The 27991-nt window shown below is 35.8% G+C and overlaps 1 protein-coding gene across 34 annotated transcripts in view; it reads right to left on the bottom strand.

Moving 5' to 3' along the window:
- KDM6A (lysine demethylase 6A) overlaps positions 1 to 27991 on the bottom strand; it is a 236173-nt gene that overhangs the window by 43191 nt on the left and 164991 nt on the right. For 7 of the 34 annotated variants that reach the window (XR_012429950.1, XR_012429953.1, XM_045383349.2 and 4 more), the window contains 10 exons: positions 18467 to 18560; positions 16282 to 16408; positions 11235 to 11333; positions 10872 to 11091; positions 10180 to 10314; positions 9572 to 9727; positions 8919 to 9014; positions 7572 to 7673; positions 6512 to 6907; positions 49 to 827 (listed from right to left, as the gene is read on the bottom strand). Coding sequence is in view for 28 of the 34 variants with exons in the window: in XM_045383349.2 (XP_045239284.1) it covers positions 49 to 827; positions 6512 to 6907; positions 7572 to 7673; positions 8919 to 9014; positions 9572 to 9727; positions 10180 to 10314; positions 10872 to 11091; positions 11235 to 11333; positions 16282 to 16408; positions 18467 to 18560 (2204 nt within the window). In the remaining 6 variants the exon portion in view is untranslated. The remainder of the gene's footprint in view (positions 1 to 48; positions 828 to 6511; positions 6908 to 7571; positions 7674 to 8918; positions 9015 to 9571; positions 9728 to 10179; positions 10315 to 10871; positions 11092 to 11234; positions 11334 to 16281; positions 16409 to 18466; positions 18561 to 27991) is intronic. The other 27 variants (XR_012429955.1, XM_045383357.3, XM_005593371.4 and 24 more) reach the window with 7 other exon arrangements.

The raw sequence follows: 27991 nt of genomic DNA, 5'->3' as shown, positions 1-27991 counted from the left end.
ATGCTAGTAGTCAAACATTTTCACTTTGATGAACTTTCCCACACTAACCTGCATGCCTTCAGAACTTCTGCTGAGCTGGGGTATATGGACACAGACATTGATGGTATGATCTGTGGACTAGGTTTGTGGTTAACCAGAAGCAGATCTGTTTTCATGGGGCTCTGAGATTCTTCCATCCCTTCTCCATTAATTGTGTGTAGCCCACTGTGAGGGCTGTTAAGGCTGGTAACACTATTTGTGGTTGTCTGCTCAGTGGATTTTGGAGAAGGTGTTGCTGTGGAAATGGCTGAAGATGGTGAAGAGGCAACAGAGTTATCAGTCTTTGTATGAACAGCTGGGTGGATGTTATTGACTTTGTCACAGGTTCCAGTACCCACATTGTTATTGGCTTTTCCCATCAACAAGGCAGAGAGCTGAGGATTGTCTGAACTTAGTAAACCTGGTGACTTAGAATCTCCATGGCTAGGACTGCAAACAGCATCTGCCGTCATCTGATGGACATGATTAGGAAGTCCCTCGACACTGGCAGTGCTGTTAGGTGTCTCTCCAGCGTGCCTGCTTGTTTCAGGCACCGTCAATATGTTTCCTGAAGGCTTGCTCTCTTTGGTTAAGGTAATGCCTTGTTGTCCACCTGAGGTAGCAGTGTGAGAGGAGAGGTGATTGAGAGCAGCCCCCTGTGTTACTGAATTGCTAGGCAGGGTGGGATGTCCATTCTGATTCTGAATACCAGAGCCAGCTGCCTGGAGATGCTGGGAAGGCCCAGTGGAAGAGAGAGGTCGTTCACCATTAGGACCTGCCGAATGTGAACTCTGACCTTTGTGAAGCCCCTAAAAAGAAAGAAAAATAGTTTAAATCTAATATTAAGCAAATTGAGAATGTACAGAATTTAAAACATTAAAGAGAAAATCCACTAAAAATAAATATCTAACTATATAAGATAATTTGACCCAAGTCCTAAAGTTATCAAAAAGTATCTGTAACTTAGCTAGTCAGTATTTAACATCTTTAGAGAAATTTTCCTTCCTATCCAAAATGACTCTATTATTAGTGTAGAATAAACTACTTCAGATGAAGCATTACAAATTTTAAGTTCCAATATACATATTTTCATCTAAATCAGACATGGATAGACATATATCATTATTAATAACGAAAAGCCATGACCATGGATCAACATAAACCAATTCTTGCTGGTCTGTGATCTGTTAAAAGATTAATATAGAAAGTGAGTTCATGAAGCCTTTAAAATTATCATTAAAAATATAATCTTCTGTAATTCAAATTCTACTGTTAAAGTAGCTATCCTCAAAATTAAGGGAGAACTATTAAATCTATGAAAATATTTCAAAAAATACCTAAAGTTTCCCCATCTATCCATCCACACATATTTAGAAGACTAGATAGGCTTGGTGCAGTGGCTTATGTCTGTAATCCCAGCACTTTGGAAGGCCGAGGCAGGAGGATCGCTTGAGGCCAGGAGTTCAAGACCAGGCTGGGCAACACAATGAGACTCCGTCTCCACAAAAGAAAAACAAAAAGAAAAAGAAAAAGAGGAGAGAGGAGAGAGGAGAGGAGAGAGAGGAGAGAGAGAGGGGAGAGAGAGAGGGCAGAGAGGGGAGAGGGGAAGGAAAGTAGGCAGACAAACTAGGTATGTTGACAAGTGTGCCTGTAGTCCAGCTACACATGAGGCCAAGGTGGGAGGATCTCTTAAGCCCAGGAGTTTGAGCCAGCAGTGAGCTGCACTCCAGCCTGGGTGACAGAGCAGGACCTTGTCATTCTTTAATTCTTTTTTAAAAAGGGGTGAAAAAGATATTTTAAGTCTCCACTAATGACTTTGAGATAAACTTCATTTTTCATCATTAATTTTCATTTTCATTAATTTGAAAACTTAGAAAAATACACTGCTACTGTTAAAGCAATCTGAGGGGGCAGTATACTAACAGTTAACAGAAGTTTTAAGACTAGAGGAAGATCACTTAGGGCATTTAATAGAATGAAAATATGACAACTGGAACTAAGATGTATAATTTTTACCTGAAATTTGTCTCTGGTGTCACAGAGAAACCTCTTTAAGAAGAATATTTTCATTTCATTTTACTGACAAAATGATTAAATAAGACAGCCAATTTTTCAGCAACACTGATTAAAGTAACATTGGAATCATAAAACAAGAGTTTACATTTGGAGTTGAGATTACTTCAGCAACAAGGTTAGAGAATTTTGTCAGTAATAAGCTATAAAGGAATAAAACTATAGCTGATGACAAGGTATTTATATACTAAAAGGTGCATTTAATCATACAGTTAAAATCAGCTAGCATGCTCCTAAAATCAGTTTCTGAAGCTGAAAATTGTAAACTAATGCTTTTACTCAATAGGCTTATCTAACTAAAAAAACTAGATATATTAAAAGTTAATACACACTGGCCGGGTGCAGTGGCTCACACCTGTAATCCCAGCACACCGGGAGGCCAGGTCGGGCAGATCACCTGAAGTCAGGAATTCAAGACCAGCCTGGTCAAAATGGTGAAGCCCTGTCTCTACCAAAATACAAAAATCAGCCGGGCATGGTGGTGGGCTCCTGTAATCCCAGCTACTCAGGAGGCTGAGGCAGGAGAATCACTTGAACCTAGGAGGCGGAGGTTGTAGTGAGCCAAGATCGCACCATTGCACTCCAGCCTGGGCGACAGAGCCAGGCTCCATCTCAAAAAAAAAAAAAAGTTGATACACACCAATGAGTGTGTAAAGGAGTGCAATTAGTTGTAAATGATTTAATAAGTAACAAAGTTCAATCATAATAAAGGAAGGTTGAAATTTGTAAGTTACATGACAATTTCTCATAAAGTAAAAATACTGCACATTATAATCATATCAATATTTAAAATATTATCCAACAAAGTCTGGGTAGGTGAGTTAAAATTTCATCAAATGTAAAATATTTAATTCAGAGGCTAATTATTTAACAAATACACTGATTACAATATGCAGACATGTGACAAAGTAACTATTTTATTACATCTTCTCTATCTGCAAATCAAGGTATTTTAAGCTACAAATTCTTTAGAGTACTTGCTGAATAATCACCTACACTTAATATAATTTTACTTTCATATCTTAAATTATACCCTTGTTACCAAAAGCAATCTGAATAAACCCATTCCAAACTGTAATGTAAATTCCTCCCTTATCAAAAGCTAAAAGGTAGATATACCATATAGGTCTATCAATTGTCTAGTTTTCATTACAATTTCAAAAATTATTCAAATAGGTTTTTATAAGACAGTTATCAAAAAGGCCTCTTCATTTAGAGTCTATGATATCAATTCCATATATCAATAGCAGAGACAGAGGCTCCCCAGCTATAGTGATATGCAGAAACTTCATTTGGGAAACTTTTGACCTGGAATCAGTTCAACACCATTTTCTAGACAACTTTCTCAACCTCATTACTTAAATTGTAAAGTTCCTACAGATAATGGCTTTGAAGGGCGTGTGAAGCAAAGGCTGGGGCTCCCTGCTACTTAGTATGGTAACTTACAGTTTCTTTTTATTAGAATTACAAATTACGTTTTTAAAGAATATCACATTTCCAAAATAGGGTTAAGAGAGTATTTATTGAAAACTTCAGCAACTAAGTGAGCCAAAGAAGTAGATGTGAGAGAAAAGAAAATATAACTATACTTTACAATCCTAACAAAGGCTTTCATTTATTAACTGCCAGTTATACCTTAGAACTATGATAGGCATTTTAACAAAAATCTCATGTTATCCTTTTAACAACTGTTTAATGTTTAAAGACAATGAACCCCCAAAATCCCATCCTCTCACCTATTCTAACAATTCCCCTTTCTCCTTTGCCATTTTCTCCCTCTCTACTGAATCTTTCCCATTGACTTTTACTGTTATTCTCTCATTTTAAATTTAAAACAATAACAAGACAACAACTCTTAATCCCACTTTCCCTGTCAGCTATAACCGGTTGTTATTCTACCCTTTTATGTCACAGTATATGGAAATAGAAGCCTTGGCACTGTGCAGTGTGTAGCCCAAACAACTATAAGCATGTGTGCTGGAACTGTCTATACTTCAGTTTTTCTCCGCCGATTTTATATTATCTCGAAGCAAACTACAATTAGGCTTTTGCACCCCAACAATCCACTGAAATTGCCCTTATCCAAAGGTCAGCATATCTTTTCTGTAAAGGATCAGATAGCAAACATTTTAGGCTTTGTGGGTCATCCAGTATCATACATTATCCTTTTTTTACAACCCTTCAAAAATATAAAAATCATTCTTAGCTCACGGGTTGTAAAAAAACACAGGTTGTGGGGTAAATTTTGCCTGTAACCTGTAGTTTCCTTACTCCAATAATGTCAGTAAATATCTCAGATGGTCAATTTTCAGTCCTCACTTTATATGACCTATGAGCATTATTTGATCATGTCCTCCTCCTTGAAAGACTTTCTTCATTTGGCTTCCAGGGTATCACTTGCATTGTCTTTGATCTCCTACTATATCACAGGTCAATCTCTTCTATTCTTCTATGCTAGTTCTTCAATTCCCTAGCCTAACACACTGGAATGCCTTAAGGCTCAATCTTGAGTTCTTTTCTCAATCTATTCTCACTGATGGGTGATACTATCCAGTTTCACCCATCTTTCTAGTTGGTCAGGCCAGCTGGGACTCCTTTCTCACACATCACTCTGTATCAGCTAATCCTGTTGCTGTACCTTCCAAATATACCCAGAAGCTGACCATAATCTACTACTACCACTCTGGGAGCCATCATCAACTTTTAACCTGGATTACAGCTATAATCTCTAAATTGGTCACACCATTTCTATTTTTGCCTCTTTCAGTCTATCCACAGAGTACCAAAGAGGACCTAGTCAAAAACAAAGTTAGATTACATTACTCCTCTGCTCAAAATCCCCCCCCCCCGAGTTTCCTGGATACTCAGAATAAAATCCAGTATCCTTACAAGGCTGATCATGATTTAGCCATCCTGTTTCCAGCTGGAGCACATTTCTCTCTCTTCTCACCCCTTGCCTGTCCTGTTCTGCCATGCTTGCCACCTTGATTCTCTTCAAATGTGTACATCACAATCCTATCTTAGGGTCCGTTGATCCATGCTGCTCCCTAAACCTGGAACAATCTTATCACAAATAGCTTCAAGGCTCACTCCTGTAACTCTCATCCAAATGTTATCTTTCAGAGAAGCCTTCCCTGTCCTTCTAACTGCAACTCTCCTACCACCAATCTCTAGTTCTGCTGTTCCCTTTCTGTTAGTGCTTTTTTCCATAGCACTAATCACAACCATCATCTAACACTATATATGTATTGCTTATTTGTTTATTGTCGATTTACCTACACCAAGTAAGACATCTCAGTATATTTTCTTTACTGATGTATTCCCAGAGCCTTGAGTATGACATGAACCTAGTAGGTACTCAGTATTTCTCTAAGAATGAATAAAGTACTAATCACTTTAGATCAGGGTCCCACCAAGGATATTACTTCAAGAATAAACTTAAAAATCTTAGAGAAAGAACTTATTTCAGTTTTATCAATAATATAAGACTAACCAACAATCAGCCAAATATTTCCCTTTTTAAGTCAAATATTTCTCATAGATTAATAAAAGTACAAGCAATTTGGCTGTATGTATTGAGAGCATTTTCTTAAAGCTTACTCTTTTGCCCTTCAGTTTCACCTCAGCAAGTACCCGTATCATGCAAACAATCCAAAATATGGGAAATACTATGCACATAAACATTCAGAAGTAAAAACTTAGAAATTAAATGTCTAACGAATGTGCTAACGTTGAATAAAGTATGACCCATTTCCTTGACAAAAATAATGTTCATGCAATTCATTACTCTGTTTCAAAAACTTTAGTGGATCAACTTTGCCTTCAAGATAAATTTGGCCTCTCCTTCAGCCTCTTATTTCACCCTCCCCTCTTCATAGCCTATCTTCTAGGCACACTTCACCAGCCCTCTCCTCCCCTAAACTCTAGTTTCTGGAAGACTCTTAACATCTTGGTTATGTGCTCTCCTAGGTAACTCTGATAGAACTTTCCCACCAAAGTCACACTTCACAGTCATTATGGTAAATACTTCTTCACTGGTCTTTTTCTCCCACTAAAGCAAATACCTAACACCTAGTGTAGTGCCTGATCTTAAGTAGGCAATTTATGCAGAAATGAACTAAGTAATATTACATAAATGTGCTTATGATGCCACTGTAAATTAACGGTGCATTTTGGGTGATTTATATGATCTATTTTCTTCCTTTGTAAATTTGCTAGGTTATCTATGTCAGTAGAGACGGTACAAAGGGAACGAAGATATACTCATGTATGTACATAATGAATCACAATGTAGTAATAACATCATAGTGCCACAAAATTCTTATAAAACCAGTTCCCCAAACACTTCTTTCTTCTTCTCTCAAACCCCAGTAAAAACAATTATGTGAAAAGCCAACAAGGAAGCTAGTTCTCCTATTACCTGAGTGGAGTTAGATAGTTGGTTTTTCCACGGCTCCTCTGCGCTGCTGGTCAGGTTTGTGCGGTTATGAGGTAGAGTGAGTGCGTTTCGCTGCAGGTAAGGCACGTTTCCATTACTTCCACTTCCTGTTATATGATTATTGCCTATCAAAATAGTGTCTGTACTTCCCAGCGTTCTTGATGTGCTACAGGGAACATGGCCTGCAGAAAAGGGTCCATTGGCTAAAGGCTGCCCAGGGCAGGCAGGACGAACTCCAGGCTGAGAGACGCTAGGCACTCTGGTCAGAGCAAGCTGTGGCTGCTGGCCAGAGACTGAGTTTGTAGGCAGTGATGAGTCAGCTGTTGGCCCGTTAGGAATTCCAGTAGATCGTACCTGTGCAACTCCTGTTGGTCTCATCTGTCAAAAAACAAAGGAAAAGTAAATGCTGGTTGTGTAATCCATAGGGGAGAGAATCTATAGGAAACAGAATATGAAGATGTATAATTAGGGAACGTGTGATTTTACCCAAACGCTTAATTTCTCTAAGTTGAGAAACACATACTTTAAAAACAAGAAATTATATTTGTTCGTTTTAAAATAAACTTCCTTGAAAAAGCAGAAATCTGTTTCAAAAAAAAAAAAAAAATCCCATTAGTAATGACAAAAGGAAGCAGCTGAAAATTATAGAAAACGACCCAGAACTTATAGGTCCTTCTCTCAATCACAAAAGTGGGGACATCTCAAAATTTCATTCTGTTACATCCATGCCAGATCCTGTAAACTAAATAAGCCCTAAAAACCTTGCCTCAGTACTAAATAATGTAAACAAATCCTTAGAATACATGTGAAATATCATGTAAATAAATACAATACAAAGTATTGTGTTCAAAATTAAACTTACAGTTGCTTTTGTCTAAAAATCTCTGTCAATTACCCGTATTTTAAGATACAGAGATTACTAAATTCTGTCAAACACTAGTAGAAAGTAAAAGTGAACATAAACATGCTCTAAAATGACATTAGAGTCAATAAAAATACTCAAAATGCTAACAAATTTTAGGGAAAAATATGCTATACACACTTGGTGTTGTTGCATTAAGACAAACTGACTTTCCAGCTGTTCCAGCATCAGTTTCTGTGCTGGATTTAAATTATTTCTATTTGCGCGGAGCTGTTCCAAGTGCTAGAAGAAGAACAAAAAGAGAATATAGTCAAAGATATATTTAGGAAATAAGATCACTATTCTAAGCAACCTTTCCCTGAAATGACTAAACTCAGAACCACTATCTGGTCAAACATACTGTCTTCTGACCAACAGTCATACAAGACGAAGTCCTTTAATAAGCTTGAGAAATGTAAGAATGAACTAAGCATTCATCTGAACAAGATTTACTATGAGTTCTTTGTACTAGATGGGCATGAAATTTTACTCATCCATACAGTATTCTTAGGTATTCAAACAGAAAGCTCTTGAAGCTTAAAAATATATTGACAAGTATGCTAAAAGCAGCGCTGTCTGGAATAAGCAAAGTCTGAAGACAATCTGAATGTCCAAAATTAGTGATCTGCTTAAATAAAGGTGTTACATCTATATAAAGAAATATGATGTAACCATAAAAGAACAAGGAAGCTCTTCACATATTGACATGGAAAAGTCTGTAAAATACATTGTTAACAGCAAATAAGAATCCTATCGTTTGTGTAAAAAAGAAGAAAAATAATAATACATGTGAGAAAGAGGGGGATGTATATTTGCTTGTACATAAATAACATACCTCTGGAATGACAGATAAGAAATTAGTAATACCAGCTGCATTTTGAGTGGGTAGGGGCCAAAGTTAGAAGAAAACTTTACCCTATATACCCTATATTTATATTTTATGCAGTATAAACCATGTCCTGTTTTTTTTAAAAAAAAAAGAGATTAAAAACAAGAATGAATGATCTCCATTATTCTGGTAAATGCAGGCTCATTTTACTTTTGTGCATATTAATTGAATGTACTGCCATTTAACTTATAAGAATTAATACTTAGGGCTGGGTGCAGTAGCTCACACCTGTAATCCCAGCACTTTGGGAGGCTGAGGTAGGTGGATCACTTGAGGTCAGGAGTTTAAGACCAGTCTGGCCAACATGGCGAAACCCAGTCTCTACCAAAAATACAAAAATTAGCTGGGTGTGATGTCGCGTGCCTGCAATCCCAGCTACTCTGGAGGCTGAGGCACAAGAATGACTTTAACACAGGACGCGGAGGTTGCAGTGAGCCGAATCGTGCCACTGTACTCCAGTCTGGGTAACAGAGCAAGACTCTATCTCAAAAAAAATAAAAATAAAAATAAAAATAATAATAATACTTTAAGAACTTAAAGCTTGCTACCTCAACTCCTTTTTAATAGAAAAAACAATTTGTCAAAATCATCTTACATACCTGTAATTTCTGTGGTGTCAAACACCATGAATGAGCTTGTTGCTGTACTGGAGGATGTGACACAGCATGTCCACCACTCCAATTGTCAGAAGTATTCTGAGGAAAATCGATTTAAAAAAAATTAAAGAATATTTGGTTAAATCTACAGTTAATAATAATGGTTAGAGGAGGCCAAATGACTATGAATTGGAATATTTACATGTTAAAAAGATGTTATAACATTAAATTCTTTAAAAAATAATTTTACATGCATATTACACTTAGAAATCATACATTTAAAAATTACTGACTATTTAATAAGCCACCCAAAAAGGCCCACCCTCAAACTATGGCCCAAACAGCTAGCCTAAATACCACACTGTCCACTAGATCCAACATTAAATTTATTTCAATGTCAGTAAAAAGTGATGATGAAAAGTGTGCTGAGATCTTAACGGCAGGGAGATGAATAAAATGATTTGATGAATGCAAATTTATCCCTACTTTCTATATTTAATATGATACTAAGGGTTTGGGATGGAAAAACTCAAACCTTTCACTCTTTGATGTCCACAAATTTAAAATAAAGGACAGGAAATGTTCAAACTGCACAATTTCAGGGCAGCTGAAGCTTCTTTTTTGACTGGGATTTTCTATTTCTCTAAAACATATACCTTTGTTGGACTAGATGTTCTTTTCCTCTTGGCAGGACTGGACAGGTCATCTACTTGGCTAGAAGGAATCATGTGTAGTGGCAAGGATTGCTGTGAAATTGGTGTTTGACTGAGGCCTAATACAGGTTCAGTATTTGGATGATGAGGTTTACATGCCTAAGAATCACAGAAGGAAGACAAAAATAGGGTTCTATATATTCTTAATTCATTCCTTCAAATTATAAAACTTTACAAGCTGCATACTTTTCAAAGCTATGTGGACATCGCTGATTGCAATGATTGAAAATCAAAATTAAATGATTCATCAATGGAATAATGTGTACCTTCCTTTCAAAAACTTGCCTTAAAAATTAAACAAACCACTGTAGCATTATTTTAAGAAATCTCCTTCAAAATCATGAAAATGCACAAAGGTTCTAAGTTGGTACCCCAAAATCTCTTCCCATATTAGAGGGAATTTTATTTTGATCTAGATTCCCTTTGCAATTAAATCAAAAGGCTTTTCATTACTAAAAGCCTCCTGTGCTTAGTAAATTAAGCTTGACCACTAGAGAATTGAAAAGAACCCTTAAAGCTGGGCACCTGCAGAACATAACCCAACTTCTCACCTGCTGTGCTGTGTTCATGGCACCCTGCCTGGAGGTAAGCTCTGCGGGAATTGGTAGGCTCCACGCCTCCTCAATACTAGGAAGTAATTTAGTTTTATTCTGTAGACTACCTTGTGGAAGGTTACACAACTGAGCCTAGGAAAAATTATGTAAAAAGCAAATTTAACACAAGCCTACTTGAGTAAGAGCAAGTCCACTAAATCTTCCTAAATGCTACAGCTAATTGTTTTTTAAAAGAAAATAGATTCTAAATGTGGGGCTTTAGAAGACACTAAATATAAAGAGGGTAACCGGAATATAAACCTTTGTGAGAATCAAAACAAAGCTTGAGCTCTGTTTTCAGAGTTCTCATAGCTGTCTTCTCATGAAACTCCAAGCAAGAGTGAAAGACTGTTTGTGTTTTCTCTAAAATGCTATGACAACTTAAAAATGTAGACAGTACATAGAAAAAAATTATGTAAATTAATATGCATCAACAGAGTAAATGTGCAAAAGAGCATCTTTTAAAATACTGCATATCTTACTTAAAATGAAAAGTAAAATAATATTACAAGCTATGGTATGTTTACAAAATATGGAAACAGATTATAGACATCAAAACACAACTAGACAAACTTTCCAGCCACCCTCCTTCTGCCTGAGTGTTCTGGGGAAATATGTGGCTTTAAAAAAGTGCTATTTAAAAATTTTACCTGTAAATACTTAATTCGTGCTGCAAGTGCAGAGGTATTACTACAACTTTTGCTTCTAGTTGCATTTAAGTAGCATTTAATAGCATCCTGAGGCTGGTTGCAGGATTCATACAGAGTGCCTAGGTCCATCCAGGCTGCAGCATGGCCATGGTCCAATTGTACAGCACAAATATAGGCCTGTAAAGCATCCATGGGCTGATTTTGCTGCTGATATAGCACACTGGAAAGAGAAATTTAGAAAAAATAAGTCAACTCAGAAAACTGCTTGGTTTTATAATGATTTAAACTATGAAGTATAATATATGTGATGTAACCATCTTTGTATATCAATTAAATTACTACTATTTTTATACAAAGTCTTACCCTATTGAACACCATGTATCTGCACTTGCTTCTGATTTATCAATAGACTGCCTGTAAGATATAAAGGCATCCTGAACTTTCCCAATACTTGAATAGCACCTGAGAAGGGAGGGGGAAAAAAAAAAATCAAAAGAATTCCATTAATACTGAAACAAATTAATTGGCTGAAAGGATAGACTATATATCACAGCAAATTTTTTAAAAACCCTAATAAGCTAATATATTTATGTGTGTGTGTGTATATATACTTGGTAACTATAATGAATATTATAATTAGCCCTCCAGCAAACCATATTATAGTCTGTCTTATAGGTGCTAAAAAGCATGCTGCATTAATGAACTCTATTACAATGATTAGGGGACATATCACTTCAATATTATAATACTGAGAGCTGCATGCATGCGTGCACACACACACACACAAGCCACTCTTCTTATATAGCTGACCTCTAGTTCCCTATACCGTCAAAATACAGAGTTAAAAACAAAAACACTATACGTTGGTAAGATTTGCTGTATCAGATTTCAATTTTCCTTTCCCAAGTAACAACACTGAGGGCAATAATTCTTTAATTCATTAAAAAAAATGCACATGTAAGACACAGTTAATCTCAAACTAAGTATCAAAAATAGTATAAAGTAAAAAGTAAAAATAATATATAAAGTATAATATTTTATGACTAGTAAAGTAAGCAAGGTAAGATTAATGATTCAAGGACTGTCATTTTCTTAATGTGAATATACATGAATACATGGATAATGGCTGAAATTATAAATACTGAAATTATCTTCTTATTCTTGGCACTAAAGGAAAAAGAAAAAAACAAAAACCCAGTCCCTATTTTCATGAAGCTTACAATTTAGTTGAGGACTGAAGATACATTAAAAATGTCATGATACCATATCAAATGGCCAGTATAGGCAATAATTGGCCCGAGAATTTAGGATAAGAAAAGACCATCATATACTGCAAGTTTCAGGAAAGGCCCCCCCCAAAAAAAGGGAAGAGTAAGAGTAAGGGATTTGAATATGTAAAGATGCATATTATTTAGTGATTCCTAATTGCCAACCAGTATATGGCACGTTTGCCAAGCAAACAAATTGGAAAGACAACACACACATACATACATAATTTTTCCAATAAACGAATTAATATTTATGCTGTAATGCTCTTATTTTGGATATTATTGGCTGACAGTAAATTGCAAAAAAAAGGTCAATGTCTTTACTTGCCCAAACACCATATTTCTATTCTCATAATTATTCTTTGAAATTGTACTGATTTATGTAACCTAAAATTCTGGGAACCACTGATTCAGGCAGAGAAGATGAGAAAAGGCATTTTAAATGGGTTTGAACAGCATGAGCAAAACCTAACGTATATACAAGAAAGCACAGACACAAAACAGTAGAGAATTTTAAATCCAGCCAAAGATTACCCTAAAGTTTGCTTTTCTAACAAGGAGAGCAGCACATTGAAAGCACTTTATAGGAATATTAATTTTCTAACAATACGGAGGGCAGACTGAAAGGAAAATAAGTTATAGACAGTAAAAATAGAGGGTGGCTACATTCACTGGTTGGGAACAGGCCAAAATTGGAGTTAAAGTACTGAAAGCGGCAAGAAAAAAAGATGAGAGAAACAAGAAACCAACAGATTGGTAAAGACTTTGTGATTGATTGATTAGATGTTCACAGGGTGGGGGTTGTAACTTAGTAGTTAACCTTGATTTTAAAAAATGGTGATCTTTTGGCAAAAGTTAAAGGAGAAGGAGCTGGTTTGGGGAAGAATATGGTGAATATAGTTTGAAATATGCTGACTTTGACATGATGTGAGGACATTAAAATGGGAAATGTTAAGTAAAGAATAGGAGATGTAGTCCTGGAGTTTAAGATACCTTTAAGTGTTGAAATCTAGATTTGGAATTCATCCATATGGAAGAGAGGCTGTAAAAACATAGGACACCTACAAGGGAGATGTAAAAGCCTAACAAATCACTAATCTTGTGGTTTGAAAGGTATAAGAAATGTCCATGATTGAGAAGGCAGTTTCAGAGAGCATCTACAAACTGTTTTATGAAGGAAAAATTCATAAGAAGAGATCAGCAGTAATGCCAAACAGGAACAGACACCAGCGTGAAAGGGAATGCTTAACATAGTAGAAAACATGCTGTTTTGTAGTTGTTGTGAAATCAAAGCCATCTCAGATTTATAGACAAATCTGCCTAACTGCTGGGAGAAATAAGCAGTTCTTCCCAAAACCAATGTTTTAACATTCCATTCCTACAAAATCGAAATAGGAAACCAATGTGCCCAGATACAGATGTCCCACCATCAACCACTTTTCCTCTAATAAAAGTAGGTTCCTCTGAGACAGTCTTGTGTAATTTAAAAAGCCCAGGGTGAACCTAGGGTCTAATCCCTGCTATCATACTAATTATCTGTGATTATGAACCCACTTTCTAAATCTTTGAAGTGACAGGATTTACAAGGTTAACCAGGTGACCTCCCTGGTCCTTCCCAGTTGTAATATTCTACAGTTCTGTGATAACACAGTCAATGATTGGTGCTAGCATAACAGAATATCACATTACAATTTTACTTCGATATACAAGTGCCAAATGACAAGCGAAGTCCATCTTCAACACAGACCTGAAGGCAGAGGGTAAGTAATAGAAAGCCTCAAAAATATTAGGGTCATCAAACCCCAAAATTTCTTACAACTGAGGTCTTCATTTGGAACTTTAAAAACATCTAAAACATAATTCATTCATAATATTTTTCTCATAAGAAACAGATTAGAAACAACACATCAGAAGGCAGTAAAAGAGAATAAGAAAGGATTTAGAATTTTATTATTACAGATGGAAAATAATATGTCTAAAATGATAATCTTGAACCCGAAACCAAGATAAATTGTGATAAGTATCCTTTATTTATTTAGTCAGGAAAAGTATATTGTATATTTGGAAAATTTTACCCAAAAAATTACCCAAAAAGATTAAATTAAAAGCATCGTAATGTTTTACAAAGTAAAATTAGTTAACTGGAAAAAAAATGATAAAATACTGCCCACTGAAATACTGATGATGAAATACTGCTCATTGAAGCTAAAAATTACAGCATGACTATGATAGTTAATTCTACACATGGCTCATTATAATTTTATAAATTAGAATTTAAATTTAAAAACCTATACTAAAAAGACATCTACACTACTATATTAAACTATCTTAGGTCAGAAGGAAAATACTTTCCAGTATACATTCCTTTTAATCTACGCTAAAAGAAATTTTCATACATAAACCTGAAAACAAGAGACAGGCACCCACTGTTTCCCAGTTTCAGACCTCCTTTACAATCACTACATGAAGCCTCACACTCCACAACACTAATAGTAATAGTGCTAGCTCCAAAAGCAAATGGAGTTTAGTTAGTTCATTTCATCCATTTATCGAATAGCCACTTTGTCAGGTAAAAAGATACAAAAATAATAAAATCCAGTTTCTGCTCCTGTAGAAGAGAAACACAAAAGTTTGGACCCTCCAGCTTTATTTAGAAGCAACCCAAATTAGGCTCTTTTACAAGCCTGGGGAGGGATTAGGAAATCCTCACCAAAAAATAGGTACCTTTCCAGTCAACTCTTATTGTATGTTAATAATGAATTAATGAAATGTTTTTTAAAAAAATTTTCCTTAACCTTCTTCTAAGCATAGTATGAGTAATCAAATATTTTTAGAGAAGGAACCATATTAATATTACTTTGTCTCATACAAGCATACTTTCCTTAAAGGAAAACTGAAGCCATACAATGAAAATTTAATGTGATTATATGGCAAATTTACTTACAATTAGGTATTCTATGTAAAAAGTAACAGAAAACTTAAAGTTAAAACACAATAATTTCAAAAGAAGTCATAAAATTGGAATCTTTAAAGCAGGAAGGTATCTAACAGATCATCTAACCCAGGGTTTCTCAACTACAGCATTACTGACATTTGGGGCCACCCAGTTCTTTGCTGTAGAGGACTGTCCTGTGCATTGTAGGATGTTGAGCAGCATCCCTAGTCTCTACCCACTATACGAAAGTAGCACAACCCACAGCTGTGATGAAAGAAATAAATGTCTCTAAACATTGTGAAAAGTCCTTGGCTGGGGTAGGGGTGGCAAAACAGCCTGCCCCTGAGGACCACCGATCTAATACAATTCTCTAATACGTTAAACAAAAATTGAGGCTTTAAGAGGTTTAACTAAACCATGCACAATTCCACAAACAGTAGCTGAATCAGGACTTGAATCCAAGTGTCTTGGCTCCTAGTATGATCTTTTCACCATATCATGAAAGCGAAAAGTGATTAGGAATCAAAATACAATCTGATGATAGTCTAAAACTATAATCTATCAGATACTCATGCATGAGGTATAGTTCAGATCATCACTAAGCATAATTCAGACATTCAATGGATAAACAGTATGGAGAAATGGTTATAGACTTGCAGAAAACGATTTTCGTTACATGACACTTCTCCATTCCAACAAATCTGATACACTTTCTCACTGTAAGACTTCAAGTATAACTGTGATTTGAGATTTACTATTATGTCAATTCTAAGGTAAATATTAATCAAAATTATAAATTATTAAGGTTCCACTGACTACCAATAGTCAACAGGCAGATGAGAAATTAATCCTGTTTTATAAAACAGACATATAGAAAAAATACTGGAAATCTGAAGGAAAGGCATTTAAATACTTCATTAAAAGTTACTATCAGATAAGACTTTTTTAAAACTAGCAATAACTCAAATCAAATAAAAATCCAATAACCAAAATAAGAAATGTCCTGCCAGACCAAAAATTATGCTATGAAAAAACCACATTTGGAAACTTTATTTTATTGTTTAACTTCCCGGAATCTTGGTAATAATGTACTCAGAAGAGAAAATACACTGATTAGGTTAGATATGTAAACTAACATTTTAGATTGTAATTAAAATCTCTTAGCTGGAATAGACAAAAGCAAACATAAATGTCTTGTAAGTCTCACCTTCCGAGGAAATACCAGGACTGGCCAGAATTAGGATCTGCTTCCAAGGACTTTTGGAGATACTGAATAGCATAGCTTTCCTTGGTGGCTTTATCTCCCAGGAGATCTACAGTGTGATGCATCCAACCTACAGTAAATGATTTAAAAATATTTACGTAAATGACTTAAAAATATTTACGTAAATGGCTTAATTGTTCTTCTAGGTTTAAGAATACCAAGTAGAAAATAAACCAAAAAAGTATTCTTTTCTGTCAATTTATTAATTTAGTTTGTAGTACATATTTCCAAAATTTAGAACTGCCAATTCCGGCCGTTAAGAAAGTCAGTTTCTCACAGTAAGGTAGTAAAAGCTATGAAGAGCTTTCATTCAAGAGAAATTAAAACAATTTTTAGTACTGATACAACAGATTATAAATCAGACTTTTCTAATTTTGATATCTGAAAAAATTTCAAGTTATGAAACAAAGAATATAAAGATGTTAAGTCTTATTTACTATTCCATATAAAAATAAAATAATGGGCTTTTTTTTTTTTTTTTTTTTTTGAGACAGAGTCTCGCTCTTTTGCCAGGCTAGAGTACAGTGGCATGATCTTGGCTCACTGCAACCTCCGCCTCCCGGATTCAAGCAATTCTCCTGCCTCAGCCTCCTGAGTAGCTGGGACTATAGGCGCGTGCCACCACGCTAAGCTAATTTTTGTAGTTTTAGTAGAGACAGGGTTTCACCATGTTGGCCAGGATGGTCTTGATCTCCTGACCATGTGATTCACCCGCCACGGCCTCCCAAAGTGCTGGGATTACAGGCGTGAGCCACAGCACTGGGCCAATTAAGAATCTTCAAGACATTCCATTAACAAAATGTTTATTTCCAAGGAATAAATATAAGGCTATAGAATCAATGATAGTTCAGATTAAAAAATATACACACAATCCTACCTCACTGGCCCTGGCTACATATATTCACATCCTATATAAGATAAGAACTATAAGCCAGGCACAGTGGCTCACACCTGTAATCCTAGAATTTGGGGAGGCTGAGGCAGAAGGACCACTTGATGCCAGGAGTTTGAGACCACCCTGGGCAACATAGAGAGAGACCTTGTCTTTACAAAAGAAATTTTTAAATCAGCCAGGCGTGGTGGCATGCGCCTGTAGCCCTAGCTACTCGGGAGGCTGAGGTGGGAGGATCACCTGACCTGAGGAGTTTCAGGCTGCAGTGAGTTATGATCACGACACTATATTCCAGCCTGGGGGACAGAGCGAGACTCTGTCTAAAATAAATAAGCAAACAAACTATAAAGTATTTGATAAATGAAAAAACAAATATTGCCTTCATAATAAAGCCTGAGTTTTGTCTGTAATTTTATCCATCAGGATTTTACTCGAGTTGTCTATACTTTTAAGAGTTATAAAAGTGTCAAAATATTTGTTTTTATTCAGTGATTTATAATTATTAAATTTTTATATATATTATCTAAAGATAAATGATAAAATCTAAGCTTAAGTGACTTTAAAACTATATAAAAAATAGTTACATTATGAAAACATTCATATTGCTACAATGTTGGCTAAAAATTAGAATAAATGATTTTCCCAGACCAAAAACAAAACTGAAAAAACAACCCAAATATCAAATACAAACAAGAAACATGACTCAATAATTAAGCAACAAAATTAAAGGCTGGGGAGTTCTTTCACTATCTTTTTGGTGACAGCTACACATGACATCCAAACGAACAGATTCCCTCATGTTACACATTGGAATAGAACTGCATGCTCACAGTGTTAGACGCTCTACAGTTTTTAGATAAATTGCTTTATAGTCATTGTAACTGATAAAGCTATGAAAGCAAGCTCACCAACCATTGAGTGACATTAGATAAATCACAACCTCATTAAGTGCTTAAGCATATATCTGGCACAAAGAAAGTATTGAATCCTCCTTGGGTTAAATACTAGGGAGTAATTTTGATAATTTAAAAGGACCAGCTATACTAAAGAATTATACTGAGACAGACTGTGGGAAGGACAATGCTAGGCAGAGAATAGAAATATGCTGGGTTCAGAATAATTTTATCAACTCTGAGCAAAAGAATAGAATATATGAGCCACATATTTGCCATACTCAACATGTAAAAAACATAAAGAGAAGCATTTATAATACACTAAATGTATACTATTACATACCTAACTGTTGTAAGACAGTTGCTTTTACTTGTGCAGAAAGATTCTCTGTCTGCAAAAGTTGTTCATAAGCTTCTTTTGCAGAATGATATTTCCTCTAAAGAGCAGAAAAAGAGATTTGGAGAAAAATTAACATAATCTTTAAAGAACTACTTCATATATAAAGAATTATACAATACTGATGTTTTAGCATATTTTTAAAAACTAAAAGAAAAAAGTGCTGATTTCATTATCGAATGTTTAACATTAGACAGCTGAGTAATAAGCCTTGTTCCAGAGTACCTAACACCAGTAAAACTGACATTCACTATAACAAAGTATCACTAAAATACGACTTTTAAGAATTTTCCAAATGCCAATATCATCATCTCAAATTTAATAACATAAGTAGTCTCAATTTTATTTAATAACATTAATGAATCAAGAGACGTATTCTACCTCCAAGTGCATAATCTGTCCGCCTAGAAACACTGAGCTCCCAAGCAACTCAATAAATAGAGCACATGTCAGGCCGGGCGTGGTGGCTCACGCCTGTAATCCCAACACTTTGGGAGGCCGAGGCAGGCGAATCACGAGGTCAGGAGTTCAAGACCAGCCTGGCCAACACAGTGAAGCCACGTCTCTACTAAAAATACAAAAATTACCCAGGCATGGTGGCAGGCACATGCAGTCCCAGCTACTCGGGAAGCTGAGCCAGGAGAATCGCTTGAACCCGGGAGGCGGAGGTTGCGGTGAGCAGAGATTGCACCACTGCACTCCAGCCTGGGCAACAGAGCGAGACTCCGTGTCTAAATAAATAAATAAATAAAGCACATATAAAAAATGCTGTAGACAAAATCTAAAGAAGTACAAAAGTAATTAAAAATCTAAGTTTTAAAGATACAGTTTCTGGTGTATATAAAATATCCTTTAAAAATATTTATAACGAATATAATTTTAAAGACATCAAAACTCTGATAGTTACAGCCTAACAATGTTTGCAAGACTTAGGATTTCACAGGCAAATGTCTAAATGAAACCATTTAGCCACAGTTCTCAAGAGTACTGATATAACTAAAACTCTTTATTGCTACAGTTATAAACCTTAAGACAACTCCCCCAAAACAAAAGGAAAAAACTAACAAAAGAAAGGCTCATAAATATTACCTGTAAAACATACTTGGCAGAACAATGGATTGAAGTGGCTTTTATTCGTATCATTACCAGTATATAACTGCCTGAGCAAACAAATTTTTTTTAAAAAAAAAGTAGGTAGAAATACAAAACTAGCTGTACGAACCTCAGGCAAGTCACTTAAACTATGATTCAACATCAATAAACAACTGAAGCAATAAAACAAGAGCTAACATCCAATCTTGCTACCTACAGGGTTATCCTAATGATGGAAACAATTAAGGAACTACAAACACACACACACACACACACACACACACACACACACACACACACACACACACACACACACCACTATCATAAGGAAGATTTGAGAGAACTGTCCATTGAGATGATCAGGGGTTTTTCCGTTTGTTTTTTTGAGACGGAGTGTCGCTCTTGCTGCCCAGGTTGGAGTGCAATGGCACAATCTGAGCTCACTGCAACCTCCGCCTCCCGGGTTCAAGTGAATTCTCCTGCTCAGCCTCCCGAGTAGCTGGGATTACAGGCATGCGCCACCACGCCAGGCTACTTTTGTATTTTTAGTAGAGACGGGGTTTCTCCATGTTTCCCAACCTCAGGTGATTCGCCCGCCTTGGCTTCCCAAAGTGTTGGGATTCCAGGTGTGAGCCAGCGTGCCAAGCAATCCGGAGTTATTAAATCAGCTTTTACTTATCAGCTAAACTGGTTCCCCCCGAACACTCATCTGGTCTAAAAAAGTTAATTAAATAGTTAGGCCAAGGATAAGGGTCAAGTTATTCAATTCCTTCAATTGATAAATATTTGTTAAACACCTAATACATAACAGGAACTGCTAAGACTACACAGTAGTGAAAAATATATACAGAAAAAACAAATTAAGCATATTGTGCTGTGTGTAACATTATAATACTTCTCAGAGGAAAAACGAGCACATATTAAGTTTAGAGTACTAACAGGCTGGACAGAAAATGCAAAGATTACTTCACAAAGACCTCCCTAATCTATTTAAAGACTACTGATTGTATCCTAAAACAATGGAGAACCACTGAATGATTTCAAGTAATGTGATCTGACGTAAATTTTAGGAAAACCACCTTCCTGAATTATCTTAACAAATGTTAAAATATACCTCCCAGCACTGTAATAAAAACAATGACATACTTGAAAAAATGGTAGCATCATATTTGGAAATATGAAGTTAGATTTCTACCTCATACCATATAAAACAAAACCAGCAACTGCATTAAAGACCTGAATATGAAAGGTAAAAGTATAAAGAGAAGAAAATGTAGGAGAACATTTCCCTGAGATGGGAGAGAATTTATTGGACATGATCAAAAAAACACAAATCATAAAGAAGAGCAAAGATCTGACTCAAAAAGCATAGGCAGAAAAACAGGCAATGGACATAAGTAACCCAACACATAAAAGGTGAAAAAAAATGTAAAAAACTATACTCCTCTAGAAATCAGAACATACAAGTTTAAATGACATAACATCTTCTACCTTTAAGACTGGAAAACATAAATTTGAGTAATTCCAAGTATTGTAGGGATGTGAGTAAAGGAGAACACTCATGTCCTGGTGGAAGGGGATTTACTCAAAAAATTAGGAATACAAATATCCTACAATTCAGCAATCTTACTCTTGGAATATGTATGCCAAGGAAGCCTTTCCACAGGTAATGTTCTGAACAGTACTGCTTGCAATATGGAGAAGTTGGGGGGCAATCTAAGTTTACGCCACTAGACAAGTGCAAACAAAATATGATGGATGCTTATAGAACATTAAATAGGAATTATAAATGATGTGTAAAAAAGTAACATGAATTTATCTTTAATAGTGTTGAGTAGAAGTTTTGCCTCTGACAATATTTGGAGTGGCATTCCACACACAGCTTCACATTCTGGATAAAATATAAAAGTCAACTACCAGATGGCACTGGAGAGAAACCAAAATCAGGCAAAACCAAAGGAAAAGTTCACACTTAAAGGAAGGAAATGGCACTAGATAAGTAACCCCCTTTTTCTTGGATTTTCACCTGAAGGCAGGCTTCAACTGGTACTTGGCTGGCTAGAACTCAAATAGAAATGGCAGTCTTACTACCCTGAAGAATCATAGGACAGATTTTGAGGCTACCATAAGAGTTGGAAGCAAGGGGAGAAATCCCAGTCAGGAGACAGAGTGGAAACACCAAATTCCACACATAAAACTCTGCCCAAAGCTCTAACTGCTGAATTATGCATAAACAGAACAGATAATGAGCAGCCTAAAAGAACTAGAAAGAGATTTCAGTTGCTGCCATTACAAGGGTGACAAAGTTTAGAGTGTGAATTGACTGGCTAATGAAGCAAAAATATATCAATCTTCAGAAAAATATAGTCAATCTCTACAATGTATTATTCATGATATGCAGGATAAAAAATATTAAATTTATGAAGATCAGGAAAATTTTACCTATATTCAAAAGAAAAGAAAATGAAAACCAACTGTGAAATTACTCAGATGGTGAAATTTGTAGTTTTTTATTTTTATTTTTTTGAGACGCACTCTCACTGTGTCGCCCAGGCTGGAGTGCAGTGGCACAATCTTGGCTCACCGCAACCTCTGCCTCCTGGGTTCAAGCAATTCTCCTGCCTCAGTCTCCCAAGCAGCTAGGATTACAGGCGTGCCACCACGTTCGGCTAATTTTTTGTATTTTTAGTAGAGATGGGGGTCTCGCCATGTTGTCCAGGCTGGTCTCGAACTCCTGACCTTAGGTGATCCGCCAGCCTTGGCCTCTCAAAGTGCTGGAATTACAGGCAACAGCCACCGCGCCTAGCCCTGTAGATAATTTTAAAGCAGATATTTAGGCTGGGTGTGGTGGCATGTGCCTGTAGTCCCAGCTACTCGGAAGGCTGAGGCACAAGAATCGCTTGAACCTGGGAGGCAGAGGTTGTGTTGAGTCGAAATTATACCACTGCACTCCAGCCTGGGCAACAGAGCCAGATACTGTCCCCCTCCCCCCCCCCAAAAAAAGGCAGATATTTGAACAATGTTGACAAAAAGAAAAACATAATCCTAATGAATTAATGTACAAAAAATCATACTCCAGAAAGAGAAACAAAAGGAAATTCCAGAACTAAAAAATGTTAATCTGAAATTTAAAAAAGAAAATCACTATATGGACTGAATAGCAGATTGGAAAGTATATTAAAAAAAAAAAAAAAAAAGAAATCAGTGCATTTGAAAACATGTCACTAGAAAGCATACAGACTGAAGTGGAAAAAAAACACACACACACACATACAAAAGTTAAAAATTAAAAAAAAAAAAAAAAAGAAGGCATCTAAGATGTTTGAGGCAATAGCATATAGTCTACCATACATGTAATTGGAGTCCAAGAAGAGAAAAACGGTGGAGCAGAAAAAATATTTGACAAATCAATGGCTGAGAATTTTCCAAAACTGATAAAATATATCAAACCCCAGACTTAAAATACTATTAGTATAAAGAAAAAAAAATCTGAGCACATTGAAGTCAAATTTTTGAAAACCAAATATAAAGAGAAAGACCTTTTAAAAGCAACCAGAGCAAAACAATACAATACAAAGGATACAATAGGAATGACAGCTAACTTTATCCAACCATATCAATAATCAAATTAAGTATAAATGAACTAGACACTCCAAACCACCACCACCACCACCACCAACACCAATAAAAGAGACTGCCAGAATAGATTTACAAAAGGAAGAGTCAAGAACATTATATTTATGGGATGGACATTACAGGCCCTAAGAATTTAAGAACAATACCTTTATCATATACTCAGTTTCTACATGTACTTGGGTCTACTCCTGGGCTTTCTAGGATATTTCGCTGATCTGTCTATTCACATGCCAGTACCACATTTTTAATTATACAGGTTTTATTGGGTTAGTATATCCCATACAATCCTCCCACCCCTGTTTTATCCTAGCAATTTTTGCATGTTTTTCCATATCAACTTAGCTAACTCCTAACAAAAGTTTGTTGGTATTTTTGTATTGATGTTTCTGTTACACTAAGGAGAATCAACATCTTTATACCGCTGAGTCACAGTCCCTCTCTTAAGTTTATTCCTAAGTATTTAATATACTTTGCTGAACACGCTAAATATAATTTTTTCCTGTTATGTTCTGACTACTGTTGTTGAAGCTTATTAATTCTGTATGTAAATTTGTGCCTATAACTTACTGCTCTCTCTTATCTAACTACACTGGCTAATACCTATAGTATAATACCGAGGACTAATGGAAATAGTAGGTATCTTCACCTTGCTCCTGATTCTAGTAAAAAGGTCTCTAGAATTTTGCCTTAAGTAAAATTCTGACTTTGAAACTAAAGCATATGTATTTTATCATGATAAGAAAGTAACCTGCAATTCCTATGTATAAGAGTGTTTTTATTAGAAATGGGTATTGAATTTATCAAAGATTTTTTCAGAATCTATGGTGATAATGATTTGACTTCACCTCTAGCTCTATTATTGCAGTATCAATAGATTTCCTAAGATTCAGTCAACCTTGCATTCCTGAAATGAATGACACTTGGTCATAGTATATTGTTGTGTTTTTTTTAATGAGATAAGGTATTGTTTGCTAATATTTTATTAGCATTTTTACACCAATATTCATCATGATACCAATCTGTATATTGATTCTCTTATTATACTGTCTTTTATTAGGTTCGGATATAACACTTGCTTCAAAACACAAAGGAAAAACAGTATGACTGTTTCTCAAAAAATTAAACATAGAATTACCACATGATCCAGCAATTCCACTTCTGGGTATATTGCAAAAAGAACTGAAAGCAAGAACTCTAACAACTTATATACACACCCATAGTCAAGCAGCACTATTCACAACAGACAAAAACTGGAAGCAAACCAAGTGTCCATCAACAGATGAAATGGATAAACAAAATGTGGTGTATCCATACAATGGAATATTATTCAGTCTTAAAAAGGAATGGAATTCTGACACAGGCTACAACATATACAAACGATACAGACATTATGCTAAGTGAAATAAGTCAGATGCAGAAGCACAAATATTGTATGATTCCACTTTTTTTTTTTTTTTTTTTTTTCTTGAGACACAGTCTTGCTCTGTCACCCAGGCTGGAATGCAGTGGCGGGATCTTGGCTCACTGCAACCTCCAACTCCTGGGTTCAAGCGATTCTCCTGCCTCAGTATCCCGAGTAGCTGGGACTACAGGCGCTTGCCACCATGCCCGGCTAATTTTTGTATTTTTAGTACAAGCGGAGTTTCACCATGTTGGCCAGCCTGGTCTTGAACTTGTGGCCTCAAATGATCCACCCCGCGGCCTCACAAAGTGTTGGGATTACAGGCATGAGACACCACACCTGGCAGATTCCACTTTTATGAGATACCTAGAGTGGTCAACTCACAAAGACAGAAAGTAGAATAGTGGTTGCTAGGAGACCAGTGAAGGTGGTAACGGGGAATTATTACCTAATGGATACTTTGAGATGATGAAATAGTTTTAGTGATGAATGGTGGTGACAGCTGCACAACAATACAAATTTACTTAATGTCAGTGAGTTGTACACTTAAAATTGGTTAAAATGGTAAAATCCTATGTATTCATGAAATAAACCCTACATATTTATCATATACCTATGTATCAGCTGGAATTTTTTTCTTTATTTAGAGTTCTTGGATTCGTGTAAAATACTTATCTATATTATAGACGTCTAATATAGGTAAGTATTATAGCACTTATCTATATATTATTTTGCTATATAGTATAATAACAAAGATAAGTCTATAGTGTTTTGTTAATATATTAATGCTTGACAGAAAAGTGTTAAAAATGAAACATTATAAACAGTGTTATTCAAAACAACATTATTTGTAATTATTCCTCAAAGAGGAGTAAATTAGTTAACAGTACATCTATATGTAAAGGGATATGATGCAGCTCTACACATACTGATATGGAATGATTTCCAAGACACAATATTAAGTTAAAATTTAAAGCAAGGTCAGAAGAGAACATACATTATTGGCTATCATTTGAATAAAATTAAATACAAGAAATATACATGCAAACATATGTGGACTTGCTTATATATACACTGAGTTTCTCTGGAAGGATTTAAAAACCACTGGTAACACTGATGGCTTTAGGGAGGGGAGTAGATGCCTGGGGAAGTGGAAGGAAGAGGATACTTCACTGTGTATTCTTTCAAAACTTCTCATTTTGGATTATCTATTCAAAAATAACTAACATTTTAGTAACAGGATGGAAAGGGAGAAATCCTCTATCTTGAAACTTTAAAGGCTATAAGAATTAAGATGGTGAACTGCTCAAATTATTTCACTAAACTCAAGAAAAAGAAAAGCAGCCCAGTTAATACTATTATTACTGTAGAAAAAAATGATCTGGAGGTCCCAGCTAATAAAACAGGGAAGGTAAATTAATTCATCAATATAAATGTTCAAGAATAATTGACAATATATTTGGAGATATGACATTATACAGTCATGCATCACTTAACAATTTCATCGTTGTGCAAACATCAGAGTATACTTACACAAACCTAGATGGCATTGCCTACTACACATCTAAGCTATAAGGTATAGCCTCTTGCTTCTGGCTACAAACCTGTACAGCATGTTACAATACAGAATACTAAAGACAATTACAATACAATGGTAAGTATGTAAACATAGAAAAGGTACAGTTAAAAAAAACAGAAAAAGTACAGTAAAAATACGCTATTATAATCCTATGGGACCACCATCATATATGTGATCCTTTGTTAATCAAAACATCATTGTGAGGCACATGTACAGAGAAGCAAAGTTATCTTTATTTATAGATGGTATGACAATATACATAGAAACCTATGAGAATCATTTTTTTTTCTTCCTTTAAACAGTCTCACTCTGTCATCCAGGCTGGCGTGCAGTGGTGCCACCTCGGCTCACTGCAACCTCTGCCTCCCCAGGTTCAAGCGATTCTCCTGCCTCAGCCACCCAAGTAGCTGGGATTACAGACACATGCTACCACACTCAGCTAATTTTTTTATTTTTAGTAGAAACAGGGTTTCGTCATGTTCCCCAGGCTAGTCTTGAACTCTGGGCTTCAAGTGATCCACCTGCCTCGGCCTCCCAAAACGCTGGGATTACAGGTGTGAGCCACCACACCTGGCCAATCTATTTTTTAATCTAATAAAATATTAACAGCTTGTCTATAAGACCATAAAAGATAAAAATACAGGGTTAGGGGATGAGATCTCATTAAAATTAAACCCAAATGCCTATTACTAAATTTAATAATATATTTTTTTAATCCTACAAAAGACCTCTTTTGTTTTTCCTTTTTGTTTGAGATGGGGTATCGCTTTGTCACCCAGGCTGGAGCACAGTGGTGAGATCTCAGATCACTGCAACCTCCACCTCCCAGGCTCAAGAGATCCTTCCACCTCAGTCTCCCAAGCAGCTGGGACTACAGGCGTGCACCACCACATCCCACTAAGTTTTGTATTTTTGGTAGAGATGGGATTTCACCATGTTGCCCAGACTGGTCTCAAACTCTTGAGCTCAAGTGATCCACCCACCTTCGCCTCCCAAAGTGCTGGGATTACAGGCATGAGCCACCACACTCGGCCAAGACGTTTTTGCTTCCAAACATTATAAGCTCAATACCACAAACCCATTGTACTTGCTAACATTTCTTTAACACAATTCTAGGTAAAGTGGTATTCCATAACTTTAGTCTTAATTATGATCTTAGGATTTAATCCTGTGAAGGTAATGTGGGGAGAGGGCCCTCGGGGATTATGAAATGATACTTCTTCATTTATTAGTGGGGAAGACTTCTTCCTATGTAGAGAAGTAGAGAAACTTCCCTTGAACTACTTTTTGCCCAGCAGTAGCCATTAAATACATGTCACTTAAATTTCCTAAATCCATATTCATAAATAGGGTCCATTGGTAAAAATTGGTGGAACTATATAAAAACTAACTTTTAATATGTAGGTAAGCAGGCCATCTTGCTTCTCTTAATTTTTCACTTGAAAATGAAAATTCATATTATAATCACTGGAGTAGGGTTTTTTTAATCCTTTCATATGTTTACAGTGTCATCCTCCTGTCACCTAACAATTATGTACTGTTTGCCATGAGTTTATCCTTTTGTTTTGTTTAATCTGAATCAGTATTAAAATTTATCAAATGAATCAATGGGAGGAGGGCCCTGTGCCCACACTACCTTCACGGGATTAAACAGTAAGACCAACAGACAACTTCACATCAGAAACAACGAGAGCCAAAAGACAATGTATTGTGAATTTCAAAGCAGTCAGATAAACAGAATTCCATCTCCAGCAAAAATACT

The sequence above is a fragment of the Macaca fascicularis genome, chromosome X, assembly GCF_037993035.2.
Source record: "Macaca fascicularis isolate 582-1 chromosome X, T2T-MFA8v1.1".
Taxonomy (NCBI): Eukaryota; Metazoa; Chordata; class Mammalia; order Primates; family Cercopithecidae; genus Macaca; species Macaca fascicularis.
Note: the sequence above shows the minus strand (reverse complement) of the source record. Positions and strands in the feature narration are given on the sequence as shown.